Source organism: Rhizophagus irregularis, chromosome 5 (assembly GCF_026210795.1).
Source record: "Rhizophagus irregularis chromosome 5, complete sequence".
In the NCBI taxonomy this organism is placed as follows: domain Eukaryota; kingdom Fungi; phylum Glomeromycota; class Glomeromycetes; order Glomerales; family Glomeraceae; genus Rhizophagus; species Rhizophagus irregularis.
The window spans coordinates 3,590,729-3,611,157 of record NC_089433.1 but is presented as its reverse complement, the minus strand read 5'-3'; the positions used below and the strand labels follow the sequence as shown (position 1 = coordinate 3,611,157).

The window sequence follows — 20,429 nt, the reverse complement described above, 5'->3', positions numbered from 1 at the left end:
GGGAAAGAGGGGAAATAAGAGAAGAGTGAGGACACCACCACCCATACATAATCCACACTCTCAACCTACATACCTAAAAAAAGATGTAAAAGATCTATCGGGTGAAGATATACTCGCTGATGAGTTACAATTATTCAACCATAATCGAAAAGCAAAAGAAGACTAAAGAAAAAAAGACCTAAAGAAAAGAGAAGACCTATCGGGTGAAGATATTCTTGATTTATTAGTTTCATCTTATGAGTTACTTATCGTCAACCATGTTTAAGATTACTTAATCGAAAAAAAAGAAGACCTAAGGAAAAGAAAAGAGAAGAGAAGACAAAGAGAAAAAACAACAGTTAGTAATGTTCGTTAATATATAAAAAAAGCTGATTTTACAAGTTAAAACTATTTCAACAACGATGTTGGCTTTTTGCTTTAATTATATGATTCTGTTAAAACCAATCAGTAGTCGGCATCATGAAAAAGATTTTAGATAATAAAATACATTTTAATTAAATGTGTGTCATACTTAATAATTTTAAAAATATGATATATTCTATTATAATTTCTTTTTGATTAGTGTTCTCACCCGGTTAAGGATTTCGGTCACATAAATCATTTGAAATTTCAGGAGATTTAACTGATTACGAACAATCATAAAGCAGTATGAGAAGCTTCTTATTCAATCTCTATCATAGTAGCATTTTCTAAATAAAGAAATAAGTATCGACTGAATTGTTACTTATGCAATTAATCATGTTTAGACTCTTGGAGTACTCTTAGAGTTTTACAAAAAATTTGGATAAAGTCTGTATAAATTTTCTTCTTTTCGTTTATTGTATTAGTTAACGTATATTATTACAAATAAAAGGTTAATCTAGATCTAGACTAATACGGCCTAATTTCCTGGATTTTCTTAATAATTTTATTTGAAATTTCTTCTTCATCATATTCATAAAATGGATAAATATTAAACTTAATATCAAGTTCAAATTGATAAAATGATATTTTGTGAATGGGAAGAATTAGCAGGTACTAAATTTTCTTTTTCGGCAGATACTGAAGTTACTTCACATTTCAATATTTTTGCATAATGTAATCATTCTACAGTCACCTGTTATATAAAAGACATTGTTAGTAGTGTGTTTAAATTTTATTTAGGATAGAAGAAGGTACATAGCCAATTCCTCCTCCAGAATTAGCAGACTTATATCAACGACAGAAGTTAGGACACCTGAATTGAGAAACTTGGAGTGGTTACCAAGGTTGTCGAACCCAGTAAATTCCCTAAGGTAAACGGATTTGCTTAGGGGTTACCCTAACTTATGCAAAATAAAAAAAAACACACCTTATCTTTTTAATCAGGAAAATCATTTCTTTCGAAGTAATAATAATATCACAGTGACTTTTAGATATGATTTTAAGAGATAATTAAAAGATTTGATTAATTATTAATATTATAATAAGTTACAAATTAAATACAGTCATTTTGACCAATGTGGTTTTCAGATATGCTCATATTGAAATTGGCAAAAAAAATTGATTATTGTGTTTAAAAATTGATATTATAAAAAAAATATTGATGAGAAATTGATGAGAGTTTAATGTCTTAAATAAAAAAAATTATTTGTGGATAGTATGACTCAAACTGACACATTGAGATATCAAAATGAAAAAAAATTAACACTACTTTTATAATAATCCAATCTATTCTTTATCATATTGACTGAACTTAATCATTTTGTCAATAGGTATGGTATAATATTGATTAAAATTATATCATTAGAAATTAGAAATTAGACATATATAGCTTAAGAGATTAAAGGTGATTTCAATATGATAAAACACATTGAAACATATTATGCATGATATGTTATAAATAATATGTATGTTTTGACAAATGCATCGCGTTTGATAGAAATGGATCTGCCGTAGAATTTAACCATAAATTATGCTTATTGGCTATGGAATTTTTTTTTTTTAAAAAAAAATTTATATTTAATGTAATTGTTACTAGTGATACATATCTTCAAATTTCTTTTGACAAATCTTTTTTTAACTTAGATCAGTTTTCAATTTTATTAATTTTGTATCGAAATAAAATACAAAAATAAATCCGTGAAACATATCCATATTATTATATATAATATGAGATAATGTATAGTACATATAAAAGGAAAGTCTTATTCTTATAATTGAATATCTTCCTTTTTTAAAAATATAATAAGTACAAATTAATGTTAATGGATAATTTATCTCAGCTAAATACAATATTATTTTTTAAAACTGTTGGTGAAACGACTGTTGACTGGACTATCATGTATCACTTAATTTTTATTATTCACCATAAACATAAGTGTATACTGAGACAACGTAATTTACCAATCTTATCCGGATATCAATTAATGGACACATAAATTCACTTAAATTATTAGTACATGTAAGATTGTAAGACGCGTCAAAGTGAAATTTTGCTGCGGTCTGTTTGATCACTAATGATCGAATCTACAATAAGCTAGTAACCAAAATATATTTTTATCAAACACTCATTATCACTTTTAATTCATCGGGTAATGTATTTACTGATAATTTGGATATGCGCCATGAGTTAGAAAAAGTCAAAAAGGCGGATCCTTATATAAAGATATTTCGTGCTCATAATCAACTGTAAGCGTAAATAAACTAACGAATGAAAATATTAAATCACATATCTCCATTGTTGTCTGAATCTGTTTGAAATTATTTCTTCGAACGAATTATTTAAGCCTTCTTTTTATCGCATAGTCGACATGACAAATATTTTCTTCATCAATTGTGATGTGATCATCAAACCCTCAAGAAGATTTAATGCCATGTGCAAGATTGTAGAAATTTACTCCCAGTGTATGTTTCTACAATTGGTTTCATATTTTTTATCCTACTTGTTAACTTGAGGAAGGTACGGTCATTAAAATTATTTTCTAAAATTCTGATCGAGTCATCTCTTAGATCTTGACTTCGCGATAAGTTTTGCTATATCATATTTTTTAATTTCGTCCGCTAACGTAAGACACCGTAACAGTGAAACATGTGCATTACTGAAAAAAAATGTTACTGTTACTTGAAAAGAACTATTTTACAGATAAAACACTATACTATAAGGGTAATTATTCGGTCGCATAACTGTCTGGTGATTAACTACATTGCGTCATTGCACATAACTTCCTGAGGAATAACATTTTGTCTTGACAATGGTAAAATCAGTTTTCTCTATCATATGTGTGCTATATTTATCTCGATTAAGAGCTGCATTTACCGTTTAGCACTGCATAAAATATCCCGGGTATTTTACAAAATACTTGATTTAAAAATTGAATAATACACACGGGCATTTCATGAGAGGCCGGGTATTATATAAGGGGTACGGTATAAATTTGACCAGAATTAACATAACGACAAAAATGAAGGTACAACAACATGCAATAATCACTCTAAAATAAAGTAATAAAACAAACATTCCAAAGTTGGACCCAATCCCACGCGTGAGACCGCCCGCCTAATACAAGCCGTGAACTATCCAGTTCTATTAGAAATATTAACAAAGAGTAGCAAAAATCCTGTTATGAGTATCACAATAATTACAATCCCTCCCGTATTGATCTTTCATTTTTTAAACAAATGCCGTCTGTAAATACTGTCATAGACGAAATGATAATTTTAATTGAAGACTATGGTATTGTTCTAGTGAAACTGAAGGTGGTCTATTCATGGAGGGGAGAAGGGAGGTGGTAAGCACTCGTCGCTAATAATTGTAGTTTCGAATGTTTGTGGTTATTGTCAGGAGAATCCTCGTCACTCGTAGGCGGAGAGCGCGTGATGAAAACATCCTGGCGGGAAAGGAATATGGCGTCTTTTCTCTTGAGATGGTATTCGTATCTAGATCGCATGGCGGAATAGACAGTGCGTGAATACATTGATGCTAGAAATGCTAGAAAAAGATAGAGTATTCGTAAAATCATTGTGTGATGACGAATTAGATGGTGTGATTGTATATAGAGGGTATGTATTGGGTGATGTTGATGTAGAAAGTGTGTGGGCTCGGCCATTATGACGTCATCGATGTCATCGGCCGGTGGTTCGTTTCTGATTGGCGTCGCGGTATGCGGCCTTCTTTGTTTAATGTATTCCGGATCTTTATTCCGGTCTTCTGCTTCTTTTTGCCGTTGTATGCTTTGCAAACGCATCTCGTCTTTAATACGAGCAAGCTTCAATTTACATCTGCGTCGATTTTTTTTCGTTTTTTCGCCAATTTCTGCTCCAGCGATAATCGATTTCTCAGAATCGGACGAGTGAGAGAACTATTAGGATCCGGTGGCGTTTGATATATTTTTGACATCTGTCGCATCCAGGTGGAATCGAGAAATACAGTACGGTTCCATCTGGAAATTTGTGCTTGTGATCTGACTATGTCAAATCTGTAGTTTTTGCATCTTTGTAGAAGTTGTACGGTTGTTTTAGGGCGGTCAAATTTCGATAGAGTTTGATCGTATTGGGAATGACGAATAGGTAGGAGGCCTACAGTTGCGTTTAATACATGTTTGGCATGATGGTTACAACGCCAACGACTATTTGAAAGTACAAAAGCATAAGGGAGGTATTAATCAAGAATAAAATTTTTTTATCTAGTAGGATACCAGATCCTTTTTAAAGTGGGTACGCCCAAAGGGGTATTTATGCAGTGTAGACAGTACCGACTATTATTTCTCGTTTATCCCGATTCAGATGTACTGATTCTTATTTAATGTATTACAATATAAAGAGAGGATAACAGGTAATATATAATTTATTTTTAATCGCAAAATGTATTTTAATGAATACTTACAATATTTTGTAATGCGAAAAAAGTTATCATTTGCAAAATTTTCAAATATATAAGATACTCTTAATAAAAATAAATAATTTTGAAATTTCCAATAATTAAGACTTTTTTTATAGAAGTCAACAGTCATTAAAAGTTTCGGCGGTGGATATGGTGGATATACCACTGATATACCGGTTCAGATTAGGAAGTTTCGGTGGAAATGATCGAGGTTCTTTAATAGATCCTATGTAAGTGGATACTACAGAAATCCCAAGTCTGAAGGATTCTATGAAAGTATTGCGTCAAGAAAGTACTTGCAGAAGTTCTACGATGGAAATACTTACGGTATTTCTCTTATACGCCTGAGATCTTCTGGAGGTTTTGCGTCAGTAGTTCCAATACATCAGGTGGTCTTACATCAAGTAGTTCTAATATATCCAGAGATCTTACATTAGGTAATTCTTTTACATTGGGATCTGCTAGGAATTTTACATCAAATAGTTCTTTTTGCATGAGGATCTTCTGGAGATTTTATGGGTCTCTAAGTAAACCATATAATTGTATATTTTCACATTTTACATTTTACTTATTTTACTTTTAATATCAATACGATTAAATATTTTGTATAATAATAAGATTTGAGATTATCATAGTAATTTATCACTTATACTTTTTTTAGTCTCTTCGAAATATTAGTATATTCGTTCCAATTTCAACATAGATTTGACAAAAAGGATCATTTATTATAGCTTTATCACATTTCATAATGCTGAGAATGATATCGTATATCAATAGGTGTACTAGCTAATATATTAAGCATATGATCGATTACATGTGATATTTCCAAGGATTTTTCCACAGTATTATACTTATTATCCTTTTCCTGGTTCTTTTTTGGGGAAAGAACTTTTTGTTTATCATCACATTATATGATGCATCAAAAATTCATACTTAGTCTAAGTTATGTCAATTTATGCAATATAAATATTAACCAATTAAAATAGTATTAAATCATATGATTTCTTTGCTAATTCTTTATCTTTTAAAATTATATTACTCTTATTTATATAATTTATTTATAACAATATGTAAATTTAATTATTTAAAAAATTTATATTTTATATAATTTAAATTATAAAATATGAATATTAATGGAAATTAATTTAATTATTAATAATTAAATTTATTAATTTTATATTATATAAATCTAAATTATAATATATTAAAAAAAAAATATATTTTAAATTTTTTCATATGAATAATTAGATGTTATTTCTTCTACAGATCTCCATAAAATACGTCGAAAACCAATTACTAATACAACAAATCCTCTTAATTTATTAGGATTTGATTTAGTTATTTTAATTCTTTTATCAAATATTCCTGAACTATAATAATCAATTGGTTTTCCTTTTGAAATAATATTCATATATGATTTTAATTGATTAATTCCATTATTTAATACTTCTTCTATAGTTATTTTTTTAGTTTCATTATATTCTTTTGACCAATATTCATATGATCTTTTTAGTAGAATTGTTTCATCTTCTTTTTCGATAATTTTATCTAAATTTTCTAAATCATTTGTATTAAACTTTTTTTTTTGATTTTTAATTAATCCAATTAATGAAATATACTTTAATTCCAAACTAATATTATTATTTCCTATTCCTTTTAAGATAAAAATATCTGAATATCCAAATCGACCAAATCCTTTTAATTTTGTACCATCCATTACTAGTGATAATTCAGGAATACAATATTTTAATGGTAAAAGGTTTTCAACAATTGCTTGAAGAACAGATTCATCAGCAGAAGATAATGATATCTGTGATCTCGTTAATAAGAATGTTTTTAAAAGTTCAATAAAAGGTATAATATTATCAGCAACAAGATTTTCATATGCTGAAATAATAAGAAGAGCATCATTCACAACTTGTCCATATACTAACTTATCTCTGTTTTGTTCTAAAATTTTAATTTGTTTTGTTACAAGTTCTAGTAAATAAATAAATAATTACAAAAAAATTAATGAATAAATGAATAATAAAAATAAAAAAATATTATTATTATAATTACCAAAAGATAAATCAGTATCATTATCTCGTGTTCTTTTTAAGTTCTCTTTTTGTTTAACTTGAATACCAATTTTTTCAGTCCAGATCTTATTAAAAGTTGATTCTAATTCTTCTCCTAAAATATGCATTTCACTTCCTATATCATTATATATATAACAATTACGAAATATAAGACGAATATCATTCTCAAATTCTTCAATACTTGCATATTGATTATTTTTTAATTTTGAAATTATTGTAAATAAATCCATAGGATTTTTTATAAATTTATTCGAAATTTTCTCTTCATTATATTCATAAAATGGATGAATATTAGATTTAATATCAAGTTCCTGAAGAATATCATAACAGAAATTGATAAGTTGAGAATTTTTAGAATGATTTTCAGTAGAAATAGAATGATCTTTAGTAAAAATGAAATGATCTTTAGTAGTAGAAATAGAATGATCCTTAATAGGAATTTCAATGTTTTCTTTTGAATGAGACGAATTAGAAGAATGAGATGAATTAAAAATGGATTGATTTTCAATAGGAATAAAATGATTTTTATCAGAATTCTCAATGATATTTTGTGAATGTGAAGAATTAGCAGGTACTAAATTTTCTTTTTCAGCAGAATGAGCAGATATTGAATTTTTTTCATATTTCTTAATAATTTTTTGCCAGAATATTTTTAATGTTTTTGCATAACGTAATCGTTCTGCAGTCACCTGTTATAAGAAAGACATTGTTAGTAGTGTGTTTAAATTTTATTTAGGATAGAAGAAGGTACATAGCCAATTCCTCCTCCAGAATTAGCAGACTTATATCAACAACAGAAGTTAGGACACCTGAATTGAGAAACTTGGAGTGGTTACCAAGGTTGTCGAACCCAGTAAATTCCCTAAGGTAAGCGTAGTTGCTTAGGGGTTACCCTAACTTATGCAAAATAAAAAAAAAACACACCTTATTTTTTAAATCAAGAAAATCATTTCCTTCTCTCTTTCCTTCTCTCAAAAAATGGACAGCCCAATAATTATCAAGTTTGTTCCAATTGTCTAAAAGAGTTGTAGTAGTAGCAATTGAAGTAATAATAATATCATGGTGATTTTTCAAGAACCCTAAATATGACTTTGTTGTCTTATTACTATTACTATTTTTAAAATAAGAGATAATGGCTAGAAAGATTGAAAATAGTAAGATTGAAAGATTTGAATAATTATTAATATTATAATTAAAATACAATTTACAAGATTTACCATTTTGACCAATGTAGTTTTCAGATGTGCTCATATTAAAATTGTGGTTTTAAAAATTAAAAAAATTGTGGTAAAAAAATTGTGATGAGAGTTTAATGTCTTAAATAAAAAAAATCTTTGTGGATAGTATGACTCAGACTGACACATTGAAACATCAAAGTGAAAAAAAATTGACACTACATTTATAATAATCAAATCTATTCTTTATCATATTGACAAAGACCAACAAGAACTTAATCATTTTGCCAAATATGGTATGATAAAATTTTGTTTAAAATCATATCATTAGAAATTAGTCATATATAGCTTAAGAGATTAAAGATTCATTTTAATTTCAGTAATTTTGTTTAGTAAATGACTCAACTTTTATCAGTCTGACACATTGATACGCGTTTTAAAAGATGATACATGTTGTACACGATATATGTACAGATGTTACAAATAATATGTATATTTTGACAAATGCTTAGATTTATTGACTGCGAATGTATTTAGCATCAAAAATGAAAATGAGTAAACTATGTTTACTGACATTTGCTAAATTAAATTTGTTTAAAAAAAAATTAATTATAGTATTTTAATGTAATTATTACTGTAGTATTACGTGATACATATCTTCAATTTTTCTTTTATCGCGTACAGTACTGTAACATTTATTTCTTTATTATTTGAAACACTTCATAATCTTCTATAGCAAATTCACCTTCACTATCTCTTATCTTTTTTTCATAAAACCTTTTACAATACTTAATGGTGACATAATCTGTATAATGATTTAAAGCAATTATATTAATATCGTTACCAAAATATGGACCAGTTGTATAGCTGAACCATAATGCACGATCAGAATTTACTACTTTGTTCAAAATTGCATCTTTAAAATTCTTATTATTTTCAAAAGAAAAAATAAAACTATCTTTTGTTTCACCCCAAATAACAGACGATTCCCATTCTAATGGATTATATCCACCAATGATTTCTTCTGTTCCTTTTACTTTAATAAATGTAACAGTATTAGGTTTATTATCACATAATTCATGAAATTTTTTAGGAGTAAATCCATCTCGACTTCCTCTTAATAATAATTCAAATTTATATGGTAAATATGATTCATTAAAATTGTCATCATTAATAACTATTTTATCTATCCATCTTGAAATAGTTGAAACAATACCAGAATTAATGATTAGTGAACAAATAACTTCTTCAATCTTTTCATTAATTTTAATTTTTCTAGGAAGTTGAATGTTATGAGATGTTACACTATCAGGATCTAAATAAAAGTTTAATAAATCTTCATAAAGTTGTTGATTTAGGAGTTTTTGATATGGACGAACTTTTTGTGAAAATTCTTTTGGTGATAAACTAAAAAATCTAACGAAAGGTAAACAATGTTGTAGAGTATTACTCATTGTTTTAAAATCATCATCAGACCAAGTTTTAGGATCTAGAATGAGAGTTGGATTTTGGGCAAGTCCCCATTTTAATACATGTTCCCATACTTCAACTTCTTTCATTTGTAAATCATCATTTTTAATAATCAAAGTTAAAGATTTTCAGGAAGTGAAATAAAATTTAATGATTTAAGTACTTTTTCGGAAGACTGAACCATTAAATTTGTACAAAATTCTTGAAGTTTGAATAAATTATTAGAATTTGAGCTAATTTGTTGAGAAAATTCAAAATATTGTTCTAGCTGTTCGAATTTATTTTCAATTAAATATCCTTGTAAATAATCAACTAGCTCTTGAAGACTAAGCTTATCTGCAGTAGCCAAAACTTTAAGAAGGTCTGAAGTGTCCTTTTCATCCAATGAAAGGATACCTCCATAAATATACCTAATTATAAAAATAAAAATTATAATTTGAATGTTCAAAAGTTATGCATAGCATAATATTTAACTTACTCTAATACAATTTGAAAGATTTCCGGTGATGTGTTTGATAATTTAATATGAGCTAAAGCGTTATCATTGTTCTTATTGTTGGACTTTATTATTCGTCGTAAATACGGAGAACGGTAACACAAAATATTCATATGAGCACGAAATATTTTTACGTCAGGGTCTTCACCAACTTCAATTGTAATATCATAATATTCATCATCTTTTAATAATTCAATATAATTTTGACTTAATTTCGAAAAAAATCGAGTAACCATTTTTTCTTTTTTTTTAAAAAAAAAATTATTTATAGTTTGTTTCAGATATCATATATGGTTAAGCAGTACGTACGCCAACTTGCAGATGATGACAGTCTTTACTTCCAAAATAGGAACAGTCTACCTCTCTATAGTTAAGATAAATTGTAATTTATTACAAAGGATAAAATTATTTCATTTGTACTACTATTACAGAAATTTATTAAAGGACAAAAAAATGGAATATATTAATTATAACAAATTACATTAATTGTGATATTTTCGTTTAGATGAATATAATTCATTCTCTTACGCTTTACATGTAAATTTTAATTTAGATATATTTTTCATGATAGAGTTTCCACTTTAAAGTCCGAAATTCGAATATCTGAAAATTATATAATATGTAAATTCTATCTCAAATTCTCAGTGAATGTTTATCGAATCTCACATGATATTCAAATCTCAAATGAACATTCGAATTTATAGTTTTAAAGTATTTTAATATTACAGTATGTGTGATTGTGTGTGTTTAGACTATTTTTCTTTTACATATTATGGATTTTATTATAATTTTATTTATTGGATGAAAAAATTAAAAAAATGCATTTTGCATTGTATTTTACGATCGAAACATTTGAATCTCAGTATATTTCGAATTTCGTAACAGATTCGAATCTCAAAATTCGAATATCCTAATTTACTTAATTTATAAATGAACATTTGAATAACCCAATTTCAAACGGAATCTCTATTTAATAACGAGAGTTAGTTACGTAAATATAGCAATAATTTATTGATTTCTTTGTTACAATGATACATACAATGTGTACCATAAATACTGTACAGTATTTATTCTAATTTTGCCACAAATAAAATTCATCCTTTAAATACTACATTTTATTTCTTTATTATTTGAAACACTTCATAATCTTCTATAATAAATTCACCTTCACTATCTCTTATCTTTTTTTCATAATAATGCTTCTTACATTGAGCGACATCATAATCTGTAAATGCATTTTGAGCGCCTATAATGATATCATGGCCAAACTTTGGTCCAACTTCAGGGTGATTAGCTATTGCATGCCCAGAAATTTTTATATAACTCAAAATTGCATCTTTAATGTTATTCTTATTTTTAAAAGAAAAGATAAAACTATCTTTGGTTTCACCCCAAATAACAGAAGATTCCCATATTACAGGATTATATCCACCAATAATTTCTTCTGTTCCTTTTATTTTAATAAACGTAACAGTTTTAAGTCTATTATCACATAATTCATGAAATTTTTTAGGGGTAAATCCATCTCGGCTTCCTTTTAACAATAATTCAAATTTATATGGTAAATATGATTCATTAAAATTGTTATCATCAATAGTTATTTTATCTATCCATCTTGAAATTGTTGAAACAATACCAGAATTAACGATTCGTGAACAAATAACTTCTTCAATCTTTTCATTAATTTTTATTTTTCTAGGGACTTGAACGTTTTGAGATGATACACTATCAGGTTCTAAATAAAAGTTTAATAAATCTTCATAAAGTTGTTGATTTAGGAGTTTTTGATATGGACGAACTTTTTGTGAAAATTCTTTTGATGATAAACAAAAAAATCTAACGAAGGGTAAACAATGTTGTAGAGTATTACTCATTGTTTTAAAATCATCATCAGACCAAGTTTTAGGATCTAGAATGAGAGTTGGATTTTGGGCAAGTCCCCATTTTAATACATGTTCCCATACTTCAATTTCTTTCATTTGTAAATCATCATTTTTAATAATCGAAATTAAAGATTTTTCGGAAAGTGAAGTAAAATTTAATGATTTAAGTACTTTTTCGGGAGACTGAACCATTAAATTAGTACAAAATTCTTGGAGTTTAAATAAATTATTAGAATTTGAGCTAATTTGTTGAGCAAATTCAAAATATTGTTCTAGCAGTTCGGACTTATTTTCAATTAAATATCCTTGTAAATAATCAACTAGCTCTTGAAGACTAAGCTTATCTGCAGTAGCCAAAACTTTAAGAAGGTTTAAAGTATCCTTTTCATCCGATGAAAGAATACCTCCATAAATATACCTAATTATAAAAATAAAAGTTATAATTTGAATATTCAAAGTTATTGTATAACATAATTTTTAACTTACTCTAATATAATTTGAAAGATTTCCGGTGATGTGTTTGATAATTTAATATGGGTTAAAACGTTATCATTGTTCTTTTTGTTAGACTTTAATATTCGTCGTAAATATGAAGAACGGTAACATAAAATATTTTTATGAGCACGAAATATTTTTACGTTGGGATCTTCACCTACTTCAATTGTAATATCATAATATTCATCATCTTTTAATAATTCAATATAATTTTGACTTAATTTCGAAAAAAATTGAGTGACCATTTTTCTTTTTTTTTTAATAAAATTTTTTTTTTTTTTTGGCGTTCAGATGACATATATAGTAGGTAGTGCATACGCCAACTGCAGATGATGAAACCATTGAAACCTCGTCACGTCACGACGTCACGTAAATCACATGATAGTGTTTAAATCATGTGATGTTTAATTTTCCAGATTTTGGCACTCGAATTTTTACAAAGAATACATAATTTTTTAATATAACTTTTATTGTTTTATTCATTAAAGAATATATTTAAAAATTAATTGAATTTTATTAAAAACTTTTAAATTTCGTTGTACACATTTTTTTATTATTCTCAATAAAATGTATTTTTATTCTTATCTTTCCATGATCTCGGCATTGTTAATCGTTCATATTCTTCTATTTGGCTCAATAAAATTAGCCACAATATTTTCTAACTATTTTTTCTTTGAGTCAGAAATAGGGAAATTATTTATTTTATATATTAGTTTTTAGTCATCTAATAATGTCTTAATGGATTGTGAAGAGTGTAGTAAAACTGTGAAAATCAAATCAATACTTCTACAAGTTCTTGTCAACTAAATTGTAATGATAGATTTTGAGAGTAAGGGATAAGTCTCTTTCTTCGAACCTATACATTAAATAATGTTTAATATGATGAAAAATGACTAATAGACTACTAGACCAGTTGTCTCTAATAATAATAATAATAATAACAACATTTGTAACTAAAAAAAAAAATTACTTTTTATCTGTTTACATCGTCTGATTTTTCTTTTTATGACTATAAATTAAAAAAAAAATGCTAAATAATATTTAATAATAATAATAATAATAATATTAAAAAAATGTAGAAAGTCGCTCAAGTAATATGGCATTTCTTGGTTATAATAGTTTCTCTATGAGCTTCGGCTGTGATTTATTCTCGTTTTTTATCGTTTAGAAACTCGTTATTTTTCTACAATCTTTACACGAAGTCTTTATTTCATTATTTTCACCTAAAAACTTAATATTGTCTTTTGTTTGGCAGCACACTTTAAAAAACGATTTATATTCATTTGTATTCTCTGACATTGTCTTATGTTTCGTTTTACAAGAAAAAGATTGGCGATGCGGCCGATACGTGGTCATCAAAGATGATGATCCAAAATAGGAACAGTCTCTCACCGTACAATCACGTCATCACACCATATAAACCCTCATACTTTTCCATATACTTATATGGCTATGCAAAAATTCTCCTCTATAATCACAATGTTAAAAAACCCTCTATATATAGTCACTTTCATTAGTTAATCTGCAGGGGCAAATAAAAAGAAAAAATATATTCAATTATTTACGCTTCCTATTTAGTTTAATTCTTAAATTTCTTCAAAATTTTAGCTCAGAAAAATCTTGTCACCATTAAATTTCTGAAATCACAAGTTATCATATCTGATATCTTTAGTTCTTTAACGAATTTGGTATGCAAGAGAAGTGTGAATATTACATAATAAAACATTTACTTTCAATAGACTCTCTATTAAATGTAGTTATTAAAATTTTTTTGTTCCTTATCTATCCATCCTTTTTTTAATTTGATTGTAATTATAATTTATTTGTTAATTTTATTTTAATTAACAGTTATCTGTTATGTTCTTATGCATATTTCATTATAATTATCATGAATATGAGCGATCATATTGAACGGGTGTACTGGTATATCCATATATTGTTATTATTAAATAGTGAGAAGCTCATAAAATAAAAATACAAGTTTAATAAATATTTGCATAAATATTTAATTTTAAATGATCATTCTTATCTAAAATTGGATTCAAATAAATATTTTATAAATTATTTTGGACAATTAACACAACCTATAAATCTTTGTACAAGTTATGTAAAAAAGAATTTGAGAAACATCGCGATCAACAGAGATCTACAGTATAAGCAAAATATAAAAATCTGTATAAACCAATAAGAAGCGTCAGTCTAGATGAATCTAAGCATAATGTAATCCATCATTTTATCATAAATTACACGTGAAAAACATAAGAGTTACATCATTCTGAATATTAATAATATCGCTTTTCATAACATAATATTTTTTATTCGCCACTTCAGTGATGATAACATTTTTATATTGTTCATAATATATAAATTTACAAATTTTAAGTAACGAACAAATTTTTTAAACTAGTAACCAACTGATACAAAGTATGTACAGTATAAATTCGATAATGGAAAGTTACTAATATAGAAATATGTAATAAAAGAATGCGAAAATCTTGTATTAAACGACATAAAGAAATATGTAAGAAATGAAGAAGAAATTACCACCAAGAAAATTAATTCAGTGTAAAGTCTGTAAAGAATATTCATTTGTCGGAGAAAGAATAGTTTTGATCCGTTGTTTGAACGGATATTAATATTTGGATGATCATTCAGATTTATGGATAAAGAAAGACTGCAAATTTAAATGGTTTAGTAGGTCGTCATTAAGCCAATGAGATAAAATTTAATAATTTATTCTTGTAATGTAATGTTGTAGTAATGGATTTAAAATCCAAGTATCCGTCGGATATCCGAAGAATGCTTATTCTAAAATTTTTGTTTCAACCATTTATTCGTAACTGTAAATTGAATATTCAAACGGATAACGGATCCAAACTCTAAGTAAAGCTTTCCTTAACGGGTAATGTAACTAGAATGCTCTAGGATTTATCAATATATCCGGTGGGTATCCGTATATTGTTTTTTTTTACATAGGATTATCCGGATTATACTTTCGATATCCTAGGTTTAATAAATAAAGGTTAAATTAAGCTTCTTGATGCTTTTTAACTCTTCTAAAAATGGCTACCAATAATAATAATGAAGCCACATTAGTGCAAAATGATATAAATAATAAAATGCAAGATATCGAATATGCCACAAGTGACTGTGAACAGTCTTCTTCAAAATCTTTAAGCACCTTTATGCTAAACATGGTTGGTAGAATGTTTAATTGATTAAGTAAAATTAAATACATTATTTAATAAGCGAAAATGTAATATAAATATATAATATGATATTGAAATATGAATTTTATTTGAATTAATTATGACGATTAATTGTTGCGCAAATAAGCTTAGGATAATCCAAATGCCCCCATAATTTTTATTCGAATTATCCGTAACTAACTGACACAGAATATTGGATACAATTTTTTCGAAACGGATAATCCCATAACAGCATTAGGATTATCCGGGTCGAAGCTCTAACTTTAAGATAATTAGCATTTTAGAAATCCCCATAAAAGAAAGCGTTGATTTTTTTTTTTATAAATGATGCCTTTAAAATTATTTGTATGTTATTGTACGAACGTGCTTGATAATGGTATGATGTGGCACGGAGTGCCACATCAGATCATTATTAAGCATGACGCCCGTACAATAACAATATTAATATACGGATCAGAATGACCATCATTAAACTTTTTTTATACTTTATTAGTTTATTTCTTCTTCTCTTTCTAAATCACCTTTATTGAATCTTTTAGTACATAAATAATGTCAAAAGAAAGAATAATATATTTTTATGAATATTTGATTGTTATGCTAATATTAAAATATTATCTTTTTTATTTTATGCATTTTTAATAATATCTATAATCATATACTGTATTTTATAAACTTCATAATTATATAAATTTGCATTTAATAATATTGAGCACGTTATAATCGCTATATTAAGCATGACGTGCAGAATATTGGTACAACGTGTACATGATGGTCCTATAGAGCCGTATATTAATTTATCTTAACTAAAGGCTCTATGTGAGATAATCTAATGATATTATTTTCACAACAATAGATTTAATCAAAAAAATTATAACTAAAGTTCCTATAAAAATTAATTTATAATTAATTTATAGTTAGTTATACACTTATACTATTCGGGATGATTTTATATTATCAATTATTATTTATTTATTATTTATTGTTTTTTATATATTTAAACACATATGTTCACATATGTTTAAATCATCCCCTATTTTTTCTAAAATTGAGTGGTACCGAATATTCCACAATTTACCGAAGTTTCTTGAAATTTTTAATATGTTAAATATCATGTTTGTTTAAATTATTCCTTCCCCCTCAAATTTTTTAGTTCTTATCTACAGTATAACCTTTCATTAAATTCATCATCTCACTTACCCTATAAAAACGAGATGTGTTAAATTTGTTTTATATTCTTTACAGAAACTGCAAGATCGTAGCGATGGCTTAATGCGCAGTAACTGCATATATGTAATTTCTTTACGATTACATAATGTGGTCACTATGTATTTATAACGCAGTTACTGCGCATTAAGCCATCGCTACGATCTTTAAGTTTCTGTAAAGTTTGTGCTCGTGTGATAATGTCTAAAAAAGCACCATTTTGTTTAATTTTTGTTCTTTTGTAATAAGACATAAATCAGATAAAACGATGCTTTTTTAGACGTTTTTATACATGAACACAAATATTAAACGAATTTAACACAATTTCATTTTTATAGGGCTTAATTAAGTTAATTAAGTTTAATTATTGATCGAACCAATAAATGGTCGAGCATATTGAATTTCCATCACCTTTATTTAAATCTAAGCTTTTTTATAAGGCGCTAAATTTATCTAAAACGTCAAACCTAAACTCCTTTTATGTCGATTGTTATTTAAATTTGCGCGTTACAAAATTGGATAATTTAATAAACATAATAATTACTTAAACAGCTATCAATTATAATTAAATTAACAATTATTATAAGTATTAAATAATATCGCCTCTAACTTGGAAAGTTAACTATAATACGTATTGAAATTATGCTTTTTAATCATCCTATCACAAATCTTGCTTACTTCAATTAAATCTAATGAATTCGTAATTATACTAATTGCAAAGCTTTTTATTTAAAGTAAAATCATAAATTTATATAAATTAAATCCAAAATTTCTTAGCCTTGAAAATTGATTTTCTCAAATTTTTAATATGCAGTAATATTATAATGAATTTAATGAACAATAAGTTTTTCTTACAATCATATAATTAAGATAGATCATTGTTCACAAGCTATTGCAATTAATGATTGATCGGTGATAAATTTATTACAAAGGACTTTTTTATACAAATTAATGAGTGGAAATAAACTATTTCATTTACAGAATATTCTGATAAAATTATTAAGGTCAAAAAAACGTTGGCTTTGATAACACAGTTTAGAGATAGAAACAACTTCTGAAACACTGACTTCCAATTTAATGCATTAATTTTAACAAATTACACTGATTGTAACGTTTGCGTTTAGTTAATTCCCTTACAATTTATATGTAAATTTTTGACATTGCATAGCAAAGTTACATTTAGATATATTTTTTATGGTAGATCTTCCACTTAAAGTCTTGAAATTCGAATATTTGAAAATATGTGAGATGTAAATTCTAATATAATTCGTATAATATCTCAATGGATACAGTATGTGCGTTTTAGACTAGTATTTTTTCCTTTTACGTGTTATGAACTTTAATAGGATCTCAATTATTATAAAAATCAAAGTAATAGTTCAAAAATTAACAAAAGCATTTTGCATTATATCTTAAGATTGCAATTTATATTCAAATCTCATAGTATATTTCGATCTCAAAATTCTATGATCGAATATTCTAATTTACTTGATTTATAAATGAACATTTGAATATCATAATTTCAAACGGAATCTATTTAATAACTGAAAGTTTGTAACGTAAATATAGCAATAATTTATTTATTTCTTTGTTACATATAATGCGTATCAATACAATATTTATTATATTTTTGTCTTAAATAAAATTCATCCTTTAAAATACATTTATTTTTTTATTATTTGAAACACTTCGTAATCTTCTACAATAAACTTACCTTCAATATCTCTTATCTTTTTTTCATAAAAATTAATATAATATTCAGTGGTGTCATAATTTACAAATTCATTTGAAGCATTTATATTAATATCACCACCAAAATATGGACCAGATATAGAACTAAACAATAGTGCATAATTAGAATTTATTACTTTGCTCAAAATTGCATCTTTAAAATTATTCTTATTTTTAAAAGAAAAAATAAAACTATCTTTGGTTTTACCCCAAGAACTCGTTTGGGGGGTTTCCCATATTACTGGATTATACCCACCAATAATTTCTTCTGTTCCTTTTATTTTAATGAATGTAACAGTATTAGGTTTATTATCACATAATTCATGAAATTTTTTAGGAGTAAATCCATCTCGACTTCCTCTTAACAATAATTCAAATTTATATGGTAAATATGATTCATTAAAATTATTATCATTAATAACTATTTTATCTATCCATCTTGAAATTGTTGAAACAATACCAGAATTAACGATTAGTGAACAAATAACTTCTTCAATGTTTTCATTAATTTTAATTTTTCTAGGAAGTTGAATGTTATGAGATGATACACTTTCAGGATCTAAATAAAAGTTTAATAAATCTTCATAAAGTTGTTGATTTAGGAGTTTTTGATATGGACGAACTTTTTGTGAAAATTCTTTTGGTGATAAACAAAAAAATCTAACGAAGGGTAAACAATGTTGTAGAGTATTCTTCATTGTTTTAAAATCATCATCAGACCAAGTTTTAGGATCTGGAATGAGAGTTGGATTTTGCGCAAGTCCCCATTTTAATACATGTTCCCATATTTCAATTTCTGTCATTTGTAAATCATTACTTTTAATAAGTGAAATTAAAGATTTTTCAGGAAATGAAGTGAAATTTAATGATTTAAGAACTTTCTCAGGAGACTGAACCATTAAATTTGTACAAAATTCTTGAAGTTTTAATAAATTATTAGAATTTGAGCTAATTTGTTGAGCAAATTCAAAATATTGTTCTAGCTGTTCAGACTTATTTTCAATTAAATATCCTTGTAAATAATCAACTAGCTCTTGAAGACTAAGTTTATCTGCAGTAGCCAAAACTTTAAGAAGGTCTGAAATGTCCTTTTCATCCAATGAAAGAATACCTCCATAAATATACCTAATTATAAAAATAAAAGTTATAATTTGAATATTCAAAGTTATATATAACATGATATTTAACTTACTCTAATACAATTTGAAAGATTTCCGGTGATGTGTTTGATAATTTAATATGGGTTAAAACGTTATCATTGTTATTTTTGTTGGACTTTAATATTCGTCGTAAATATGGAGAACGGTAACACAAAATATTCATATGAGCACGAAATATTTTTACGTTAGGGTCTTCACCAACTTCAATTGTGACATCATAATATTCATCGTCTTTTAATAATTCAATATAATTTTGACTTAATTTCGAAAAAAATTGAGTAACCATTTTTTTCTTTTTTTCTTTTTTTTTTTAAAAAAAAGAATTATTTATAGTTATTTCAGAGATAGGGTGTTACGATAACATGTAGTGTATGCATACCTATGTATGTAGGGTATGCAAAATTTCACACGCGTTCCATACAGATCTATATTGTTTATTACCAAATAAGGAAAGGTCTAGACCGTTCTATTCTGTACCACGGATACGTGATACTTTTATATGTGATGTTTAACCATACCCTACATACATAGCCAACCATACACTACATGTTTACTATGCTCTCTTTCAGATATCATATATGGTTAAGCAGTACGCCCAACTGCAGATGATGACGGCTTTACTTCCAAAATAGGCAGGACCCAGAGCTATACATATGTCCTGGTCATTTGCTTAGAATGAGCCAAAA

General features: G+C 26.5%; 5 protein-coding genes across 5 annotated transcripts; all 5 read right to left on the bottom strand.

Annotated features, from left to right (window-relative positions):
* Positions 1-6,062: 6,062 nt before the first annotated feature.
* On the bottom strand, positions 6,063-8,172 carry OCT59_025304 (uncharacterized protein; the record flags this gene model as incomplete). Its single annotated transcript, XM_066137554.1, has 4 exons — positions 6,063-6,820; positions 6,902-7,610; positions 7,846-8,057; positions 8,139-8,172. 4 exons carry the CDS (start codon positions 8,170-8,172, stop codon positions 6,063-6,065), a joined length of 1,713 nt encoding a protein of 570 aa, XP_065992001.1.
* Positions 8,173-8,791: 619 nt separating this feature from the next.
* OCT59_025303 (uncharacterized protein) lies at positions 8,792-9,655 on the bottom strand (the record flags this gene model as incomplete). Its single annotated transcript, XM_066137546.1, has 1 exon — positions 8,792-9,655. The coding sequence occupies one exon, from the start codon at positions 9,653-9,655 to the stop codon at positions 8,792-8,794; it is 864 nt and encodes a 287-aa protein (XP_065992000.1).
* Positions 9,656-9,684: 29 nt separating this feature from the next.
* Positions 9,685-10,298, bottom strand: OCT59_025302 (uncharacterized protein; the record flags this gene model as incomplete). The annotated part of the gene is made up of 3 exons (XM_066137542.1): positions 9,685-9,976; positions 10,045-10,127; positions 10,197-10,298. 3 exons carry the CDS (start codon positions 10,296-10,298, stop codon positions 9,685-9,687), a joined length of 477 nt encoding a protein of 158 aa, XP_065991999.1.
* Positions 10,299-11,177: 879 nt separating this feature from the next.
* Positions 11,178-12,685, bottom strand: OCT59_025301 (uncharacterized protein; the record flags this gene model as incomplete). Its single annotated transcript, XM_066137532.1, has 3 exons — positions 11,178-12,034; positions 12,350-12,363; positions 12,432-12,685. The coding sequence occupies 3 exons, from the start codon at positions 12,683-12,685 to the stop codon at positions 11,178-11,180; spliced, it is 1,125 nt and encodes a 374-aa protein (XP_065991998.1).
* Positions 12,686-18,516: 5,831 nt separating this feature from the next.
* OCT59_025300 (uncharacterized protein) lies at positions 18,517-20,029 on the bottom strand (the record flags this gene model as incomplete). Its single annotated transcript, XM_066137529.1, has 2 exons — positions 18,517-19,708; positions 19,776-20,029. The coding sequence occupies 2 exons, from the start codon at positions 20,027-20,029 to the stop codon at positions 18,517-18,519; spliced, it is 1,446 nt and encodes a 481-aa protein (XP_065991997.1).
* Positions 20,030-20,429: the final 400 nt, after the last annotated feature.